Consider the following 22,408-nt stretch of genomic DNA (forward strand, 5'->3'; position numbering starts at 1 on the left):
GTTGGCCATTGGGATGAGCAGCTTACATGTCTATATATAACTACCCTAAAGGGCACATGTTAATCATATGCACTAGTAAAGGGTACATGTCATTCACATGTATTATTAACTACTAGTTTCTTAGAAAAGTTAAGTGTCTAATAAGTAGTGTAAAGGGGTTGGCCATTGGGATGAGCAGCTTACATGTCTATATATAACTACCCTAAAGGGCACATGTTAATCATATGCACTAGTAAAGGGTACATGTCATTCACATGTATTATTAACTACTAGTTTCTTAGAAAAGTTAAGTGTCTAATAAGTAGTGTAAAGGGGTTGGCCATTGGGATGAGCAGCTTACATGTCTATATATAACTACCCTAAAGGGCAAATGTTAATCATATGCACTAGTAAAGGGTACATGTCATTCACATGTATTATTAACTACTAGTTTCTTAGAAAAGTTAAGTGTTTAATAAGTAGTGTAAAGGGGTTGGCCATTATAACTACCCTAAAGGGCACATGTTAATCACGTGCACTAGTATGGGTGGCAGCTCATAAGATAAGGATAAGGGCAAGGATAATTCAAGAAAGAATTCAAGAAGCCAAGATTCATCAATAATTCAAGAATCCAAGAATTCAAGATCCATCAAGAATTCTAGAGATTAAGATAATCCAAGATTTCCAAGATTCATCGATAAGATCCAAGAAGATCGGACGGTGAAGATCAAGCCAAAGAGTTCGATCATATCAAGACCAAGATCAAGAAGAATTCGATCCTAGCAGATTAGATGTTTTGATATCTATCTTAGTTGTTCTTTCCCAGTTCTTCTACAAATTCCATATGTACTATAAATGTTGCTCTTTCCAAGCTAATACACACTTCAGATTTACACTTCAATTTTTGCCACCTTTTCTCTTTCCTCTAGAGATTTTCGTTTAGCTTCGCTAGAAGCTTGTGTTCGCCCGGTGCTTGAATAGCCAACCCGGTCTTATTGCTTCCACGCTGCGTTAGGTGGTATCAGAGCAGGGAGTTTGCCCAATCAGATGGCCAACCAAGACGGTAGCAGTTGCAACCCACCCCGTGACGGAGATTAGGGGTTCCTAGCTGTTTGGAGAGCAATCGAAGAGCAGCGCACGACCACACGTAACATCGAACAGCAATTGGCAGAGATGGCTGAACAACTGCGAACCCTGTTACGGGAGGTTGTTCCACGGAACTGGGAAAATCCACATCCAATCGAAGGAGACGACCATGACAGACCACCCGTCAACGCTGCATCCCAACGTCCAGTTCTTAACAATGATAGTGATGATGAGTTAGAATTCGGTGGTGCCCCAGTTTTTCCCGGCAACGACAAAAATGACAGAAATTGGCACAATCAAGGTAATTTCAATCCCCATAGGAATAATGATGAATTTAAACTCAAGGTAGATATTCCTACTTTTAGTGGGGATCTTGGCATAGAGGGACTTCTAGATTGGATCACTGAAGTCGATCGTTTCTTTAAGTACATGGAGATACCAGAAGAACGAAGGGTAAAATTGGTAGCTTTTCGGTTAAAGGGAGGTGCATCTGTTTGGTGGGAACGCATGAGAGAGACCCGGATCAGAGAAGGAAGAGGTCCTGTTCGAACCTGGAGGCGCATGAAACAGTTAATCAGAGGTAGATTTTTACCCCCAAATTATGAACAGTACATGTTTGAATCTTACCAACGGTGTGCGGAGGGTTCCTGTAGTGTTAATGAATATACATCTAAATTTTTAAGATTAGCTGAAAGAAATCAATTATCTGAAAGTGATAACCAGTAGGCAGCCCATTATCTAAGCAGTTTGAGACCGTCTATCAGAGATAAAATTGGTGTACAGATGGGTCTTAGTGTACAGGAAGCAAGGAACCTAGCCTTGAAAGCAGAATTGATATTCCAAGAAAAGGCATGTAGTGATAATTATCACCGGTACAGCGGGAGCGACAATAGACCAACAACTGTCGACAGGAACAAATCAGCCCTAGTAGTACAACCTTCTCACCCGGCAAGTATAGCTAACGCCGGTAAGGCCATCACAGGAGGACATACTCGAGGTAACCCTTCCAACCCTCCTAAACTCGGTAATCCCTATGCAAAACCTGTTCCTTTTAAATGCTTTAAATGTAATGAGGTTGGACATAGATCCAGTGACTGTCCAAGAAGGAAGGCAGTTAATATGGTAGAAAGGGAGGAGGAAGAAGATGTGGAGGAGGAAGTATACTATGGACCTGATGGGAAAGATGAAGAGGGTCCATACGAACATGAAGAGTATACTTGTGTTGTGAGAAAATTAATGTTGTCCCAGAAAAATCAAGATACCTCTCAAAGGCACAGATTGTTCCGTATTAGATGTACTGTCAAGTGTAAATTATTTGATTTAATTATTGATAGTGGCAGTCAAGAAAATATTATTTGCAAGAATGTAATACAAAAGTTACAACTGCTTCCTGAAAAACATCCAAACCCATACACAATTGGGTGGATCAAGGAAGGAGGTGACGTACAGGTGGAGGAATGCTGCAAGGTACCATTTTCTATTGGTAAGTATAATGATGAAGTATATTGTGATATTGTAGACATGGATGCTTGCCATATTTTGTTGGGTAGGCCTTGGCAATTTGATACAGATGCAAGGCACATGGGTAGGAAGAATACTAATCAACTTGAAAAAGAGGGTATACGCTACACTTTGTTACCCATGGCTGAAAAGAGTGTTTCTAAGGCCCCAAAAGCAAATGAGAAAAATTTTCTTACTATTACCCATCATCATGCTGAATTTATAAAAGAATGTAAGGATACTCGTGAGGTACATTTGTTAGTAGTAAAGGGAGAAAATATGAATGAGACCTTGGAGGAAAATAAAATTCCAGTGGAAGTGCAGGGACTACTTGATGAATTCCATGATGTAGTTCCAAATGAATTACCAAATGAACTCCCTCCCATGAGAGATATATAGCATCATATTGACTTTGTTCCAAGTGTTAGTCTACCTAACCTCCCACATTACAGGATGAATCCTAAGGAGAATGAAATTTTATGGGAAAATGTAGAAGAATTGTTGAAAAAGGGACACATTCAAGTCAGTATGAGTCCTTGTGCAGTACCAGCTTTGCTAACACCTAGGAATGATGGCAACTGGAGAATGTGTGTCGACAGCAGGGCTATTAACAAAATTACTATTGGATACAAATTCCCCATTCCTAGGCTGGACGACATGCTAGACCAGCTTAATGGAGCTGTGGTTTTCTCAAAAATCGATCTCAGGAGTGGATACCATCATATCAGAATCCGCCCTGGAGATGAATGGAAGACAGCCTTCAAGACTAGAGATGGCTTGTTCGAATGGTTAGTCATGCCCTTTGGACTAACCAACGCACCTAGCACATTCATGGGGCTGATGAACTAGGTACTGCGTCCCTTTACTGGTAAATTTGTGGTGGTATATTTTGATGATATTTTAATTTACAGAAAATCTATCACTGAGCATATTGGACATATTAGGGAGGTCATAAAAGCCTTAAGGGAAAATAAATTATATGCTAATTTGAAGAAATGCACTTTCATGAGTGATAATTTATTATTCCTGGGATCCATTGTGAGCAATGATGGAATTAAAGTAGATGAAGACAAAGTAAAATCCATTAGGGAGTGGCCGACCCCATCAAATGTCACAGATGTGAGACGCTTCCATGGGTTAGCAACTTTCTACAGGCGATTTATTAAACATTTTAGCAGTATTGTAGCTCCCATCACTGAATGTTTGAAGAAGGGAAATTTTCAATGGGGAGAAGAACAAGAGCAAAGTTTTGCTCTCATAAAAGAAAAGTTATGTACTGCTCCTATCCTTGCTTTACCAGATTTTGATAAATTATTTGAAGTTGAATGTGACGCCAGTGGAGTTGGCATAGGGGCTATATTGTCCCAAGAAAAGAGACCCGTTGCTTTTTCTTCAGTGAAAAGTTATGTGAATCTAGGAGAAAGTGGTCCACTTATGACAAAGAGTTCTATGTTGTGGTTAGAGCCTTGAAAACATGGGAACACTATTTAATTGCAAAAGAATTTGTTCTTTATACTAACCACCAGGCCCTAAAGTATCTCAATGGGCACAAGAAGTGATTTACATGCAAGATGGTCTGCTTTCCTTGACAAATTCCCATACAAAATTATATATAAGGTCGGACAACAAAATAAAGTGGTCGATGCTCTTAGTAGGCGTGTCGCCCTTATGAAGACCCTCAGTATTGCGATTGTGGGTTTTGAATGCCTAAAAGACCTATACACCCAGGATGAGGACTTCCAACAGGTGTGAGAGAAATGTGTGAATCGACAGCCAGCAGATGATTTCTACATTCATGATGGGTTCCTTATGAAAGGGGAAGAGTTGTGCATCCCTTGCACCTCCCTCCGTGAAAAGATCATCAGGGATCTGCATGGGGGTGGATTAGCAGGACACCTGGGAAGGGACAAGACAATTGAAGCAGTTAAGGGGCGTTATTATTGGCCGAAATTAAGAAGAGATGTGTCCACTATTCTGAGTAGATGTTATATTTGTCAGACAGCTAAGAGACAAACCCAAAATACTGGTCTCTATATACCTCTCCCCGTTCCTACTACTATCTGGGAAGACTTGTCCATGGATTTTGTGCTAGGCTTGCCAAAAACCCAAAGAAATATGAACTCCGTCTTCATAGTGGTTGACAGGTTCTCTAAGATGGCTCACTTCCTCCCATGCAAGAAAACAATAGATGCATCAGCGACAGCCAAATTATTTTTCAGGGAGATTGTTCGTTTACATGGGGTACCCAAGACTATCACATCGGATTAAGACACAATGTTCCTAAGTCATTTCTGGATGACCCTATGGAGGTTATTTGATTCATCACTAAATTTCAGCAGCACAGCCCATCCGCAGACAGACGGACAAACCGAGGTGGTAAACCGGACCCTTGGTAATTTGATTCATAGTATATGTCGGGAGAAACCGAAACAATGGGATTCCGCCATTGCACAGGCTGAGTTCACCTATAATAATGCAGTACACAGCTCTACAGGTAGATCTCCATTCTCCATTGTCTACATGAAGGTTCCAAATCATGCACTGGACTTAGTGAAGCTACCCAGAGTACCCGGTGTCAGTACCTCCGTAGAACAGATGGCGGACCAGATCCAATCCGTCCAAGAAGCCGTGAAGTAGAAGCTGGAACAAACCAACGCCAAGTACAAGTTGGCAGCAGACAGGCATCGTCGGCACCAAGTATTTGACGTCGGTGACGAAGTTATGGTATTCTTGAGGAAGGAAAGGATTCCTGTGGGAAAATACAAGTTGCAGCCTCGAAAGTACGGTCCTTACAAGATCGTGAAGAAAATCAACGACAATGCATATGTCGTGGACCTACCAGATCATATGGGTATCTCTAAGACGTTCAATGTGGTTGACCTTCATCGCTACCTGCTAGAGATGACACTTGCATATCCTAGTCACGACTCGGGGTCGAGTTTTTTCCAAATGGGGGAGAATGATGGAGGCCCATCCCAAGAACCACCTCACCATATGGGCGGCAGCTCATAGGATAAGGATAAGGGCAAGGATAATTCAAGAAAGAATTCAAGAAGCCAAGATTCATCAACAATTCAAGAATCCAAGATCCATCAAGAATCCAAGAATTCAAGATCCATCAAGAATTCCAGAGATTAAGATAATCCAAGATTTCCAAGATTCATGGATAAGATCCAAGAAGATCGGATGGTGAAGATCAAGCCAAAGAGTTCGATCCTATCAAGACCAAGATCAAGAAGAATTCGATCCTAGCAGATTAGATGTTTCGATATCTATCTTAGTTGTTCTTTCCTAGTTCTTCTACAAATTTCAGATGTACTATAAATGTTGCTCTTTCCAAGCTAATACACACTTCAGATTTACATTTCAATTTTTGCCACCTTTTCTCTCTCCTCTAGAGATTTTCGTTTACCTTCGCTAGAAGCTTGTGTTCGCCCGGTGCTTGCATAGCCAGCCCGGTCTTATTGCTCCACGCTGCGTCAACATGCTTTACAAAAGGATGATTGGCTTTTATTTGGTATCCATGAATTTGATATAAAGGAGTTGTCATGCTCTTATCATAAACATAAAGAGGAGTTAGTGCAGTAGGTCACTCCCATCTTTTGCTCTTCCCTGATTGGCTCACAATAGCACATACAAAGAAACTTTAGTGTCCCCTGTCATCCTCCATTATCACTCTGCACTGCTGCAACTTAGTGCTTTCCAATGCCAACATTATCTCCATCTCAGGACATTTAGCCAATTAGCCCAACAAACAAGATAAACTCTACACATATTATATGGTTTCCTTGGTGTATGGGGCTGGATCTGACTGGGTATTTGTTTGGGGAACTGAGTTTCCCCTTGTAATGGCGGTCTGAAGGTGGAGTTGGTAATGGTGACTGAACTGGTACCCCCCGAGGCTGAGAGTAGAGGATCTCAGGAAGGAAGCGGACTGAAACTGAGGCTGGGATATTCTGTTGTCTGAAAGCATTGTATGCTTTGGGGATCTGTCCTTTTTGAATTGTAGGGTAAAGTAATTCATTAAAAACCATAAAGCAAAGATACGATAGAACCCCTGTACAATGAGAAGCTATACAGAGGAAAACCAGTATGTCCAATACAACCAACCCCAAACCAAAAAAAAAAAACTATAAGCTCCTTGCAAAGAGGAAACAGAGTTTTCAAAATTTCTTTGGTTTGATGTCATGTACTGATATGACTGACCCTAAATAGGTGGGGTTGAGGCTGATTTGAGTTGATTGGAGTATACTATCTTTTGATAGGTTGTTGATAAAGGGACTTTGGGGGTTGTTGCTGAGTGCACTAGCTAATTAGGTTTTTCTTAGTTATATGGAAGTTCGTTTCTTGTTTTTTTTGGCATATACTGCATGGGTATAGATCCTCTCCTTTCTTAACCAAAACAGAATGATCCTTTGTTAAGATGTCTACACCCTTTCTTAACCAAAATAGAAAATTCTAATGGGGACTCAAAATACATAACAAGAACTGATTCTATTAATAATTGGGGATTAAAATACAGATCCAGCTCCATATAATAGACTCGGATCAGTTCAGGTCTGTTGGTCCATACCATTGATAACCCTAATGGTCCCCATGCAAGTTTGCAAGTTCAGGTCTGTTGGTCCATACTATATCATATATGAGAATAGGGTGCTCTTCGTTAATGAGCCCTTGGTAGGGCAGATGGTACAAACCCCTGGATGGGTTGGAGTGGGGATGCTGACTTTTGTGGTGGCATTAGATTTCCAATATTTGGGGATATGGATGGTACCAGCCCTTGCACAGCTTGGGGAATGAATTCTCATTCCTGCTGATTTTAATTCTCATTCTCATTCTTGTCTGAACCAAACAGACTATGGGAATGGATCATTCTGAATCGGAATCAAAAGGAAAGTAAATTTTGAAATTCTTCTTGAAATCCTTATCCATTATTTTCATTCAAATCACAATTGATCTCTTGTATTTTTTTCATTAGGTTGTAAAATGGACAAGAGTTGGATTCATCGATCAAGAACTTCTAAAGAGTATCTAGATGGCGTTGATCAGTTCATTAGGTTTGTTTTTAAGAAGGTAAACCGCGAAGGAAAATTTTGATGTCCTTGTACAAAATGTGGAAATGTTTTGTTGATGGGTCAAGTTGATGTGAATGATCATCTAATCATTAATGGGTTTCTCCGAGGTTATACGGAGTGGATATTTCATGGAGAGTCAATTTCTGTGCATACGACATATAATGAGGCTTGTTCTTCTGATAACCCAATTGAGTGTGAGGATGTGCATGGGATGATTCATGATGCATGTGGTATTCCTACAGTGGAACAATGTGATGAAAGGATGGATATTCTAGTACAACCTAGTGGAGGGCCTAATCCTAATGCTCAGAATTTTTTAATCTCTTACAAGATGCTGAACCAGAATTATATCTAGAGTGTACAAGATTCTCAAAACTTTCATTCATTGTTAGGCTATTTCATATGAAGTGTTTGTATGGATGGAGTAACAAGTCATTTACCGAATTGCTTGAATTGTTGAAGGAGGTGCTCCCAAAAAGTAATCAAGTACCAAGTTCTTTCTATGAAACTAAGAAGATGATAGGAAGTCTTGAACTTTAGTATAAAAAGATTGATGCATGTCCAAATGATTGCATGTTGTTTTGGCAAGAACATACTAATGATGAGATCTGTTCTGTGTGTGGTGATTCAAGATGGAAGCCAAATGGCGACCATGAGAACAACAATGATGGGGCAATTGGTACAAGGGAGAGAAAGATTCCTGCAAAGGTCCTGCGCTATTTTCCTTTAAAGCCAAGGCTGCAACGTCTTTTCATGTCAACTAAAATGGCATCTCTTATGACTTGGCATGAAAATGGACATATCAAGGATGGCTTCATGAGACACCCTGCTAACTCTCCTGCTTGGAAGGAATTTGACACTAAGTATCCAAACTTTGCAGCTGAACCTCGCAATGTTAGGCTTGGTTTGGCAAGTGATGGCATAAATCCCTTTAGAACACTCAGCGTCACCTACAGTACATGGTCAGTGGTATTGATCCTATACAATTTGCCCCCATAGATGTGTATGAAACAGCCCTATTTGTTATTGTCATTGATTATTCCTGGTCCAAATGCTCCCGAAAATGATATCGACGTGTACTTACAACCCATTATTGCTGAACTCAAGGAATTGTGGGAGGATGGGGTCGAAACATATGATGCATCTACTAATCAGAACTTCCAATTGTGTGTTGCTTTGTTAACGACAATAAATGACTTTCCTGTATATGGCAATTTTTCGGGTTGGAGTACCAAAGGGAGGTTTGCATGTCCATCATGTAATAGTGAAACTTGCTCTCAATGGTTGAAGCATGGTTAGAAGTTTTGTTACATGGATCATCGACGATTCTTGGATGCCAACCATAGATTTCAATATGAGAAACAATCATTTGATGGAAATCAAGAGTTTAGAGCTGAACCTACTCCACCAAGTGGCACTGCTGTATTGCACCAGTTAAAAGGATTGCAGTTCACACTTGGTAAAAAGGACCAAGGTAGTACTGGGGGAAAAAAGAAATGCAACACTGAGTTGGAGAGTCATTTCTTTAACTAGAAGAAGAGGAGTATATTTTTCTTATTACCTTATTGGCAGCACAATTTGTGTCATCATAATCTTGATGTGATGCATGTAGAAAAGAATATATGTGACAACATAATGGGGACTCTCTTGAACCTTGATGGTAAGACAAAGGATAATGTAAAGGCACACTTAGATCTAAGGGTAATGCGAATAAGGCCCGAGCTTCATTCTCAACAATGTGGATCAAATGTTGCATATTTGCCCCCAGCGTGTTATTCCTTATCTTCTACTGAGAAAGAAGTTTTTTGTAGAGTATTAAAATCAATTAAGGCTCCAGATGAATATGCATTAAACATATGTCGACGTGTGGATGTTAGGCAATGCAAAATTTGGGGTCTCAAAAGTCATGATTGTCACGTTTTAATGCAACATTTGCTTCCATTGGCCATGCAGAGAACATTGCCTAAGAATGTGTGCTCCCCTTTGACCGAGCTATGCAATTTTTTCAAGAAGTTGTGCTCGAAAGTATTGAACCCAAATGAGTTATGTAGAATGTTGAGGGAGATTGCACTAATACTTTGTTGTTTAGAGAGGATCTTTCCTCTATCATTTTTCACAATCATGGTGCATTTAGCAATACATCTAGCACATGAGGCTAGTATGTGTGGCCTAGTACAATTTTGTTGGGTGTATCCAATTGAGAGGTACCTTGGAAAACTGAAATCCTATGTCTGCAACAGAGCATATCTAGAAGGCTCTATAGCAGAAGATTACTTGGCAGATGAGTGTCTAACTTTTTGCTCACAATACCTACATGGTGTAGAGACCAAGTTTAATAGACCAATAAGAAATAATGGATGAGGCAAATAATGGAATGAAAGGATTCTCAATGTTTCAGATGTCGGGTCGTCATTTAGGAAAGGTTGATTATATCCAATTAGATGACATCTCATGGGCGCAATCACATCGATATGTGTTATTTAATTGTGACAAAGGGATTTCCTATATTAAGTAAGTTTTTTGTTTAATATGATATTTTAGATTGATAAGTAAATTTTAATCTTAAAAATTTTAAGAATACTAACCATAGGTTCATGCAGACAACATACTACAATTATCAAGCGTCAACATCGACGTACCCATCTAAGAGAAAGGGAGATAAAACAAATCCAAAATACAAAATTTCATGAATGGTTTAAGTCACATGTAAGAAGCTTATTGCATTATGCAACTTCTTACACCTTGTTTCAAATCCATCTCAAACATTTGTTTTTGTGGTGTTTTTTAGGTTGCAAACCTTGAATCAAAAAATAATCTTCAAATTTTAGAGGAGATTAGATGGTTGGCTAAAGGTCCATTGCGTGAAGCGCGGAGGTTCAAGGGGTTTATTGTAAATGGTTTTAGATTTCACACCAAGGATCGTGAACGACAACGAAAGACCCAAAATAGTGGGGTGGTTGTCACGGTAGAGACATCAAGTTTTGCCAGTTCAAGAGATAGAAATCTAATTTCTGGGGATGTCACATATTATGGAACATTAACCGACATCATTGAATTAAATTACTATGATAAGTTTAGGGTTGTATTATTTCAATGTGATTGGGTTGATGTGACACAAGGTAGAGGAATAAAACGGGATGAGTATGGCTATACACTAGTTAACCTCTCGCATTTGATGCGTAGTTCATACTTAGAGGATTATCCCTTCATTTTATCCTCCCAAGCCCAACAAGTTTTTTATGTGAAAGACCCTAATGAAGATGATTGGAGTATTGTTATAAAGACAATCTCAAGAGATTTATTTGATATGTGGGTCGGAGAGGTTGACGGAGATGATGATTTGGAAGTCGAGCCACCTAGAACACATGTAATGGAAGACACTTCTGCTGATAACATTGATTGGGTTCGTGAAGATGTTGATGGAACAACTATTGAGGCAACCATTTCCGATGATGATGTACATGAGCCTACATATGAGGAAGAGTCAGAGGATGACACCCTTAATGACTACATATGATGTTGATTAGTGTGCATGAATTAAAATGTGGTTCCTTACACTTATTTGTACTTTCAAGAGAGATCACACCTTGTGACTCTCTTTGTGGTGTTGTAACTGTGCTTACATTTTGGTAATGAAGTAACTTTCAAGAGAGATCACATAGATATGCTTGTGCAATTTAAATTATTATGCTTGTATTGTTCTATTATGGTAGATATGCGATTTGAAATTAATTGAAGATGTTTGTTTTCTTTCTCATAGGAAATTATGGCTAAAGATGTTGTTGGATCAGCTGGTATTATTTTATGAATAACTTTTTTATGTTGGGCCTTATTTTTATCATGTTCACTTTGAATATTTTAACTTCTTGTGTACTATGAAATAGATGCCTCAGTGCAAAGGAGGGGCAAGGGCCCCACAAGAGTTGTTGACATCTGGAACTTGCTAGCAGGAGAAAAAAGACCCATAACGTTAAATGAGTTAGGCCAAGGAATTGGAGAAAATACAAAGAAATTAGTGAAGTTTATGGGAACAATTGCAAGGAACGGCGATCTCTATCCTCTGGGTTTGGGTTTTAAGCAGTGGACTTCATTTCCAACTCCATGTAAAGAGGACATTTGGAACCTTGTACTGGTATGATTTTTTTCTTATTTAGGTCTGCTTATTTGTTTGAATTCATAGATTAATTGCTAATACATTGGCTTAAATGTGTTCTTTGTAGGGTAAATTTGAGATAGACAGTAAAGGTAGAAAGTGGGTATTGTCCTGATTGGAAAAAAATGGAAAGATTACAAGTCAGATTTGAAAGCCATGTACTATGATCCAGTTACCCCTGATGAGGGAATGCGGAATTGCCCAAATAAGGTTCCTAGCGATCAATGGCAAATTCTTGTCGCTTTTTGGAACTCTGATGAGGGCAAGGTATTATCTCTTAATTATATTGATTAACCTATATTGTTTGAGTGTCACAATATACATGGCCTTACACTTGTAGTTTTTATAAAACTGTAGAAACGGAGTGCTATAGCCAGAGGCAATCGGCTAACTATACTACTACTTGAAAATGATGATAATGTCTAATGCTTAGTATGGATATAGATGCAGAAAACCGGTGATGGGGCACAACCAAGCAAGGGAGTTGTGTGGATCAAAACACAGAAGGAAATATGGGGTGCCTGTAGATCAGAATCAGGAAGGGCAATGGTTGTTTATTGAACTAGTGAACACACACACACACGTATTTAATGTTAATTATATGTTTTAGTATAAAAATCCCATATTAGCCTCACAACAATTGTATTGTCTTTTGTAGGAACAATTAGAGAACCTGGCATCACAACAGGCCACAACTTCTGGTGGGTCTTCAGTCCCTAATGACGATGACTTTGATCAAATATTTGGAGCAGAACGACATGGGTACGTGTGAACGTATGGATTAGGCGTTACTCCTTCTGAGCATGAGTTGTAGAAATAGAGCATCTGAGTCTACATCAACAAGAGGAGGTTGTGGGCATGAAGATAGAGATGAACGACTCAGGCAGATAGAAGATAACCCTGAAAGGGTGACTAGAGCATGTAGTGATGTACAACACTGGGTGGGAAGGGTAATATCCGTACTTCCACAAAATCTTCAAGACATGCTAAATGATGATCGGTATTTACCTTCAAGAGGTGTAGAGGTAATATGTGTCTCAAAGTACAATTCCAAGATTGGCATTCTAGGTGTGTTTACTGATATGATTTCTTGTTTGCTATTATTGTTAGGTTCCTGATCAATCACCAACATGACTGTAGAAATTTCTTCCTCCTCTACCTCTTCCTCATCTTCTTCATTGAGTAGTCATGGCTTTTATACTTCCTCAAGCTTTCTCCTTAAAAAAAAAAAAATCTTGGTGCTCTGATACCAACATGTAAATCAGTCTTCAAATATCAAGAACAAATTTAGGGATTAGAAGAACTAAAGAAAAGGTATGAACAACTATACAAGAGAAGAAGATGGCGAAAAGTGGAGGTAAGAGAAGGAGTCGAAATTAATCTCCATTCTCCTCTAACCCTATTTTATTAAAAAATAAAAAATAGATGATGACAAGAATGCCCTTAAGTGGGCGGCTAGCTTGGCAGTTACATAAAGAGAATAAAACAAGAATAAATAGCAGGCCCATCAACAATAAAATAAAAGATATTACAAAAGAGGATGTTAGGGCCCATTCGGCCCAGTCTCTTTACACTCCCCCTCAAGCTGAACATAGATGTCAATCATGCCCAGCTTGCTTATATAGTGTGTCATTTTCCCTATTGGAATTCCCTTGGTCAAGATATCAGCCAGTTGCTCTTCTGATGTGATGAATGGTAAACAAATTTCTCTTGAGGAAATTCTTTCCCTTATAAAATGCCTATCAACCTCAATGTGCTTAGTTCTGTCATGTTGAACAGAATTATGTGCAATGTTGATAGCAGCTTAATCGTCACAATAGAGCATCATTGGTTTCTCGTAGTCCACCCCCAATTCTTCTAGAAGAGAACGAAGTCACAGTAATTCTGACACACCATGTGCCATTGCCCTGTATTCTGCTTCAGCTGAGAATCTAGCAACTACAAATTGTTTCTTACTCCTCCATGACACAATATTCCCAGCAACCAGAGCATAATAACCAGAGGTGGATCTTCTATCATCAATACATCCTGCCCAATCGGCATCAGTAAAAGCTTCCAGTTTCATGTGACCATGTTTAGAAAATAGAATACCATTCCCTAGGGTACCATTCAAGTAGCACAGAACCCTTTTTGCAGCAGCTAAATGAGTATCTCTGGGAGAATGCATAAATTGACTAATAACACTTACTGCATAGGAAATATCTGGCCGAGTCATGCAAAAGTATAACAACTTCCCAAACAGTCTCTTTACATCCTTCTCCCTTCTCCCTTCTCTTTTCTCTTGTTTCTCTTTTGCCCCACCTAGACTTCTGCTCCTGCTCCAATCGCAAACTTCTTAATGCCTCTAACAGTAATTCCAGTTGGTTACTGGGTGGAACCACATGGAATCAGCTGTGGGTATGGGAATTCTGTGGAGCAAGCTCCCTTCTCCTCCATGGTATCAGCTGGAGGTCCTTCTCTATTTAAGTTTGGCAAAGGTTGTGGTGCTTGTTATCAAGTGAAGCAACATTACTGAATGGTTTGCATTCTATCCACATTACACTAGAGTTCCTAAATGGGTTTCAGAAAAGATGTATGCAGCCTTACCCCTGCAATGTGCCATAACCTACCTGCAATGGTAGCAAAAGCTCTAGTAGCAAGACAGAAATGATCCAACAGGATCCACTTATGCTTTGCAACAAAGAAGGCGGTAGCCTGTCATGCTTATTTATTCTCTGTTTTCAACTAGTCTGTGTGGTACAAAATGCATGGCTATCTCCTAATGTGAATGCACTCTTGCAGGTCAAGCAAAGTTCTGCAACTTTTTCACAGGAGGAGGTTTGATAATGGTAGGTGATGGTATCAATGATGCACCAGCACTTGCTGCTGCAACTGTGGGTAGTTCTCCTTATGTCATTTTCACTATAACAAAAGATCTTCATTGGAGAGTGATTTGGGGCTGCACCTAATATGACATAAATAGGATGTGCCTAGATCATTCCCATTTTATTTTAAATAAAAATTCATTTCAGATAAAGAAGGAAAATCCAAGTTTAGAAAATTGAGAAAAATATATATGCATGCAAAGAATTCTCTCTAGACTCTAACTAATAATGCAATCACATTGTTGTATTAACAAAAATGTCCGAGTTTCTGAACATAATGGTGTTGTCCAATAGTTAGAAACTTCTTTTTTCTATGCTGATTTGTTATGAAGGTTCTAATTGTGGGTTCTAATGACTTATGAGTTTATTGGTCTTTGGATGTGTTATAGTAAAAGAAGTTTATATTTTTCATCCTTTCTCAGTCTGGAAATGTTCTTGCTCTAAAACCTAGACATGTTTGTTTCAGGCACTTGATTGGTTTCTTCCTTTTCCTTTCTCGGACAATATACACAATGAAAGTTCCAGAAGTTGTGGATCTCCAGTCCCTACATCACCTGCCTGAAGTGCTAAAAAAAACTGATCTGCACGAGTTCTTGACTTGCCTTCCATCCATGCCAAACATGCCCGTATATTTTGAAGCTTCTTTTCTCACAAACTTACTTCTCACAAGCTCCTTTTCTATTACTACTTTTGTTTTTGAAAGAGATGGATTTAATTTTTCATGGATTCTAGGAGGGCTTCTGATTTGAAGTTAACTTCTTATGGTCAACAGGTTACTACATTATAATATATTCTTGTTTTTTCCCCAACCATGCCTTTGTGTCTTTGGATGCTGAATAAACCACTGTATAGGGCATACTTTCTGTTTGGCGTTTCTATAACTGTCGATGTATTGAACTCGTAGCCTGAAAGTTGGCTAGTTTTTCCCCATTTTCTAGGCTGTGATTTGGCTATTTAAGAGTCAAGTTTTATGCCCTCCTCCTTCACCCTTTCTGATGTATAATTAATTTTCAATTTTGTTAGATTTTGAGATTGTTGGGAAAGGTGGGTAGGATGCTCTTTCCTTAGGAAGGGCCCATGTGAAGCCCGACCTAGCTGCCTTAGGAAATGCCCACTTTCCCTAGTAGGCAGAACTAGTTGCTTCCACGTTATTGGCCAAGAATAATAGGTCAAGAACTGCAGCAGATATCTGGTGAGTATCCGTAAACATGTTAACTTACCTTTTATTTTTAACAGTTTATTGCCTGAATTTTGATCAAAATACAGTTTATTGCCTGAATTTACTCTGTTTTCTAAAATAATTCATCTTTGCATCTACGCTATGATTCCCTTGACCATGTAATCTTAAGTTCAAATTCCACCATTATGCCATTGTTCAAGAAGGTTCTGAGTGCCAGTGATGCAGGTAAAATTGGTTCTTTAGTTTTCCCAAAATCATGTGTTGAGGTAAGATCCAAAAATGTCCTTATTGCTGGTTTTCTACCATGAACTCCATTCCCAAAATTACCCTCTATGTTGAGAAGAAATTTTTCAACATTAAATTGTATGCAGGCATATTTTCCCCCCATCTCTCAGCCAGAAGGCCTTCTGTCAAAAATTCAGGATGCTAAAGGGAAAGACTGTGTGTTTCAATTTGGATTTTGGCCTTAATAACAATAGTAGGATGTATTTCTTAGAGGGTGTAACCCCTTGCATCCAGTCTATGAAATTACAAGCTGGTGATACTGGTAATTTGCATTCTTTATTTGGATAGTGAGATCTGATTTTTGTCTAGGAAATAGATAAATTAGGAGAATAACAATTATCTAGGAAAGACTTAAGGAATAAAGAGAATTACCGAGACGTGTTAGAAAATTAATGAGAATAACAATTGAGGATTCTCATTTCAGCAGTTTGATTTTGACCGTCCTGGTTGAATTGTCCATAATAGTTAGCAAGAACTAACTAAAAATCTTATATTGCCTTCCATCCATAACTGTCCTGGTTGAATTCTTCAATTTGTTTCCTGCAATCCTTTCCAGTGCTAGAAAAACTATCCAAGAGAAGTGTTGATGGTAGAAGCTTGTGATTTGACTTCCGTATTTGAGGAGGATTATATTGACTTGGGAAGGTCTGGTCTAGGCACCTGCTTGCTTGCTGGGTTACCTGATTGGCTTATTGCATATTCAGCCCGTCTGGTATGTTGTTACCTTATAATTTGTCACAGAATTGATGCTTCTCTGGTTTGTTTCTGAATATACTTTATACGAATTTGAATGAAGGTGAGGTTTATAAATTTTGAAAGAACAAAGCTTCCTGAGGAGATTCTAAGGCATAACTTGGAAGAGAAGAGGAAATTTTTCCTAGATATTTCTGAAGAAGTTGAGAAAAATGAAGCTGAGATTCAGGTGACTGTTGGTTATGATATGTTTATATCACATCATTCATTGCATGTTTGCAGACTCTGACATTGTTATGTGATGCATGGGTGGACATAAGCTTATGAATGTTATGCTTGTGGGTTGATGAATGATTGTATAATAACTTGTGTCTTATCTCTTCTTGCATGATACAGGCTGAGGGGGTCTATAACCAGAGGCTTCAGAATTTGGCTCTTACTCTTGATAAGGTGCTTACCTTTCTATTTTTACTTAAGAGGGAGGTTCTCTATCTCTCTCTCTCTCTCTCTCTCTCTCTCTCCCCCCCCCCCCCTAATGCTTGTCTTTCATTGTGATCTGAATTTTATTCATATGATTAAGTTATTAAATTCTGGGATCAATTTGGCCTTCTTCTGAATGTAATTCATGTTAATAGGTAAGGTATGTAATGAGAAGTGTATTTGGTGACCCAAATAAAGCTCCACACCCACTGGAGAAGCTTAGTCCTGAAGCAGTAGTTTCAGTCCTATGGAAAGGGGAAGGATCACTTGTGGAAGAGGGCTTGCTGAATGACTTAAAAGAGAAGATTCGAGAGCATGACCCATCTGGATCTGTAGATCTCCGGAGAGAACTGCAGAAATCTTTATTATGGTAAGCAGTATGGTTTACTATCTCTTACACTGATGTTTATAATGATTTATGATTGTCACTCATTACCCCCCACCCCCCTTCTTTTACAGGGTTGAGGGATGAAATTCGAAGCCTTCCATGTACATACAAGTGTCGGCATGATGCAGCTGCTGATTTGATCCACCTTTATGCTTATACAAAATATTTTTTTAGAGTTCGGGTTAGTTGAAATTTCGTAGCAGTGTTCTCCTGTATTTGATTAATATGGAGGTGATTTTCTTTGCTTCGACTAAAAAGAGTTCTTCGCATGCAGGCATACAGGACTGTAACTTCTCCTCCTGTATACATTAGTCTTCTAGACTTGGGCCCCAAGTATACTGATAAGTTGGGATCAGGTTTCCAAGAGTATTGCAAGACATATGGTGAAAATTATTGTTTGGGGCAGTTGATTTATTGGCATAACCAAGCTAATGCTGATCCAGATTGCAGCCTAGGGAGGGCGAGAAGGGGTTGTTTGTTGTTGCCTGATATTGCCTCCTTCTGTGCCAAGGTTCAGAAGCCATCGCATCGTCAACGTGTCTATAGCCCAAGAACCATCAGATTTATGCTTGCAAGAATTCCTGATGGAAATCATGCAAACGATCCTGATGGAAAGATCCCTCATAAATTCCATATATAAGACCTTACATTTGTGGTATGTGGATATTGATAAAATAACACTTATCCGCTGAGCTACAAACTTGGGTCCCTATTCTTGAGTCTTCTGTTTTTTTGGGGCAAAGCTGAAAACTTTATTCACATGAAGAAGGGTCAAATAGATCTACCACTGGGAATACCTATAATGTCAGGCAATATCTTTGGGAGGGCTCATCGGGGAAGCCCAAAGTAAACAAAAAAGATTCATTTACATCATTGAAAAGCTTAGATAAAAGGTTGTTAGCCTTATTGGATTCCCTTGATATGTATTTAATTATTCATATATAGTTCAAAACATTATTTTCTCTTCTAGATTCTGGTCTTTGAGTTTGAGCCAGCCAGATTTCTTGGAGACTCAATGCTTTTACCGTTTATTCTGAAGGCTGGCAGATAAATAATTGATTCTTAATTTTTGTACAGGAACTTAGATTCTTATAATTACTTCTCGTAAGGAAGTTGGCAGCTATCTTGGTTTTCCCATTTTCCGGGTGATGTCTATGAGGTTTCTATCGTGCAATGATGCTTTGCAGCTTTCAACTGCTCAAGAAGTAGGGGTTTCTTTTGCCAATTTCCCTGGAACTGGAATCTACAAGTTTTCCTTGTAAAGATTGAATTGCATTTGTTTGGGCTTCATATGCAGAGAATGTGCATATATGATTTTGAAATTCCAGAAGGCTGCTGCAAGGGGACCATTGAAAGTAACATATGAAAAATACTTGCATCCTGATCAAAGTAATGTTGCAGCAATAGAAGCAATTGACAGGCTTCTTCCGTGACATCAAGTCATATGGGAGCTCAGATTATGACACAATGTGGTACAATGAGGACATGAAATTCAGGAAGATGGCATTAGGCAGGCAGGAGTACATTAGACTTTCTTTCCCTCATAAGAATATATGGATCTTGAGTTTATAAAAAGAGAAAAAAATGCGAAGAAAAGTTTCACTTGCAAATCACACCCAGGCTTCCAAAAGCAAAAGAGTGGAATGTGTAGCAGTCACAAACTCTTTGGTTCAGACCCTACTGAATTTTTGTACAAACCAAGAAATTATCAAATTGAAAATAAGATGTATTTGTGATTCAAATTGTTTGAATGGAGAATGGCATTTTAAATTTTGTTGTAATTGATGTTATTTCATCTTTTGTATTTTATTTCAGTTTAAATGAATATATAGAGAAAACAGGTAATTTGAAGAATACTAAATATAAATAGGTCATTGAAAGAAAAAAAAGTATACTTTTAGCGGCAATTGCGACTGCCACTAAAGAAGCCCGTGGCTGCCGCTAAAAGCAACCTTTAGCGTTAGCTGGATGAGCATTAGCAGCAGTCGCGACTGCCGCGTCGCGCTAAAAGTAGTTTTTAGCGGCAGCTTAATATTTATACCGGCAGCCGCAAAAACTGCCGCTAGAACGTCTAGCAATAGTTCTTTTAGCGGCAGTTTGCAGGCTACCGATAAAGACTATAGCGGCAGTTTTGATGACCTTTAGCAGTACTTCATTTTTTTTGTAGTGATTTAAACTGGGTCTTTACAATTCTTGTTGAATTATTTGGATAATAGAACCCGAAACCTTTGGATCTTTCAGCATACCCAACAAAATGTCCGTTGATGGTCCTAGGATCCAGCTTTCCTAATTGTGGGTTGTATACCCTTACTTCAGCTCTGCAACCCCAAACATGTATGTGATTTAAATTGGACTTCTTTCCAACTCATAACTCGAATGGAGTTTTTGGTACTAATTTGGTCAATACCCTGTTCAATATGTACACTACAGTTTTCAAAGCTTCTCCCCATAAGCTTATGGGCAAGACGGAGTCACTCATCATACTCATTACCATGTTCATAAGAGTTTTGTTTCTCCTTTCAGCTATACCATTTTGATCCGACGATCCAAGTATAGTGTACAGTGCGACTTTACCTTGTTTTCTTAAGAACAATGCAACTCTATCAGACCATGCTATCAGACCATGCTATTTTTATTATGTCCCCGGTCTGTTTTTCTAGTTCTAATTTTAAGATCTTGAAAGCCTGCAAAGCTTCAAACTTCTCATGAAGTAGATAAATATACATATGCCTTGATTAGTCATCAGTAAATGTTATTAAATACCTTTGACTACTCAGGCAGGGAGTTGGGAGTGGTCTACATATATTTGTGTGAATCAAAGCTAATCTTGTTTCACTCCTTGTGGCTTTGTTTCCCCTCTTACTGATTTGTTTTCCTTTGATACAATTAACACATGTAGGGAAATTCTCAAGGCTTATGCGTTGCAGAATTTCGTTTTCATGAGCCTCTTAAGGCGATCAACTAAAATGTGACCTAGCCTTCTATGCCATAGGAATAAGGAGTTCCCTACCATTGAACTCCTTTTTGTTCCAATTGTATAGGACATCAATCTATCCAAATCCGATGAGCAGTCCAATTTGTATAAATTATCGACCATATTACCAAAGCCAACTAATTTAGATGAATAAAATATTTCTAACTGTGAATGAAAGAAATTAAGTCTGTAACCATCAAGTACTAGTTTAGAAACGGAAATTAAATTCTTGGAGAATCCAAGGACACAAACCATATTATTCAAAACTAAGTTGTAACTAATACCCAAAATTATTTCAAAATCTCCTATGGTCTCCACAGCTACTTTATTTTCGTCTCACAAGAAGATGATGTTAGACAGTTTTGTATGCCCTTAACCTCAATCAGAATGATGTACTTTATGAGTTTATTGTAAATGAATAAAAGTGCATATTTGATTCATGTTCCCTTGGTATGTTTCTGTGTAATAACCTTAAACTGGACACTTAATGAGACTCGTGTTAGTTTAGAATGTTTACAGCCAGTGGGTCGGTCTAGGGAAACCTATCCTAACAAGGCTGACACTGTGGTGCCACCAAGTCGGTTGGGGTGACTTGTCTCAGCTACCAGGGTGAGACCCTAAGCACATACAGTGTAGGATTAATTGAATCCATGAACTGGACCAAATTTCCAATATTGCCCTGGACCTTGGAGATTGATGGGCAAAACTGGAAAGTTACACCCGACCCCTAGACTCGATTATGATACTGCACTAGGTGTCGGATTAGGATGTCTTTGATGTACCATTCAGTGAAATCCTTAGCGGGGGTCAAAACCTGGGTATGTTGGGATAGTCTGAGAATTCATCTGAGTGGGTGATCATAGTGACAGGATCAGCCCCTTTGTCGGACAAAGGTAATGATCGAGGATGCACTCTCACTGATGGAAACCAAAACTGCTGGCAGCCGATTTCAATCGTTGAGATTTGTTTTGCAAAATATATTTTATATGAGATATAAAAGTATATACATTATGGTTTCTAAAATGTTTGCAAGAAGGTTTTAATTCCCGGGATCCATATAAGTAGAGAGTGCAACACTGTTCCTTACAGCCGAGGGAGAGGTCCTCTCTTGTCGGGCAGTGTATGATCATTATGGGTTGAGAGGTTAAGTGTAAGACCATTGATAATAATACCTGATGGGCTAATCTTGCATCTGCCCACAGTCCCTGGGTGTTATAAGGTGGCTTGGCCCAAGGACCACTTAGGGTAAGTGTTGGGCCCATAGAGCCCATTTGATGGGTTTCAGGGGTGCACTGTCCATAACAGTGTATTCGGCCAGATCTTGTAACAAAGGCTGGGTTGAACCCATATGGCTGATGTGTAGATCAATGCTTGGGTCCCACGCCATACAAGGAAGCCCAACTGGGCAGCAGTTAGGAAGGTTAAGTGAGCACATAAGCTTAATGGGCCTGAAGCCCATTTCGAACTAGGCTATTTTATTAGTTAATAATGGGGCGAATTCTGAGATGGATTAGCAGATAGGATAGGGTCTTGACCCTATCCACTCAGAGAGTCCAGATCTGAATGTGATTCAGATCTAAAAACCTCCTAATGATATTAGGAGAAAGCTAATCTAATTTGCAGATAAGATAAGGGTTTATCCCTATCACCTAAAGAAATGTCTTATCCAAATATGATTTGGATAAGCAGCTCCTAATTGGATTAGGAGCTGATCTTTTAGGTTAACAAAAGAAGGAGGGGGCGGCAACCTT

General features: G+C 39.0%; 1 protein-coding gene across 16 annotated transcripts; it reads left to right on the forward strand.

The window, feature by feature from the left end:
- Positions 1-1,041: 1,041 nt before the first annotated feature.
- LOC148845345 (histone-lysine N-methyltransferase ATXR3-like) lies at positions 1,042-19,464 on the forward strand. 16 transcript variants are annotated; one of them, XM_088953109.1, is made up of 13 exons: positions 11,607-11,772; positions 11,861-12,060; positions 12,238-12,342; positions 12,452-12,818; positions 14,575-14,621; positions 15,124-16,384; positions 16,679-16,834; positions 16,919-17,044; positions 17,212-17,265; positions 17,451-17,665; positions 17,755-17,864; positions 17,958-18,576; positions 18,761-19,464. In XM_088953109.1, the coding sequence occupies exons 7-11, from the start codon at positions 16,709-16,711 to the stop codon at positions 17,765-17,767; spliced, it is 534 nt and encodes a 177-aa protein (XP_088809235.1). In that variant the 5' UTR covers positions 11,607-11,772; positions 11,861-12,060; positions 12,238-12,342; positions 12,452-12,818; positions 14,575-14,621; positions 15,124-16,384; positions 16,679-16,708; the 3' UTR covers positions 17,768-17,864; positions 17,958-18,576; positions 18,761-19,464. The 16 variants fall into 16 exon arrangements, with proteins under 16 accessions (XP_088809249.1, XP_088809246.1, XP_088809248.1 ...); XM_088953114.1 differs by having other exon boundaries at positions 17,958-18,338; XM_088953113.1 differs by lacking the exon at positions 12,238-12,342 and having other exon boundaries at positions 11,627-11,772; positions 14,575-14,666; positions 15,124-15,283; positions 15,681-15,849.
- The last annotated feature ends 2,944 nt before the right edge of the window (positions 19,465-22,408 follow it).

Source organism: Nelumbo lutea, chromosome 7 (assembly GCF_056320005.1).
Source record: "Nelumbo lutea isolate HS-2025 chromosome 7, American lotus-T2T, whole genome shotgun sequence".
NCBI lineage: Eukaryota > Viridiplantae > Streptophyta > Magnoliopsida > Proteales > Nelumbonaceae > Nelumbo > Nelumbo lutea.

Coding starts and splice junctions, on each gene's coding strand:
- LOC148845345 (XM_088953111.1), top strand. CDS start 16,709: ATGGTAGAAGCTTGTGATTTGACTTCCGTATTTGAGGAGGATTATATT. Junction 16,835..16,918: donor TTGCATATTCAGCCCGTCTG/GTATGTTGTTAC, acceptor ATTTGAATGAAG/GTGAGGTTTATAAATTTTGA. Junction 17,266..17,450: donor TGGCTCTTACTCTTGATAAG/GTGCTTACCTTT, acceptor TCATGTTAATAG/GTAAGGTATGTAATGAGAAG.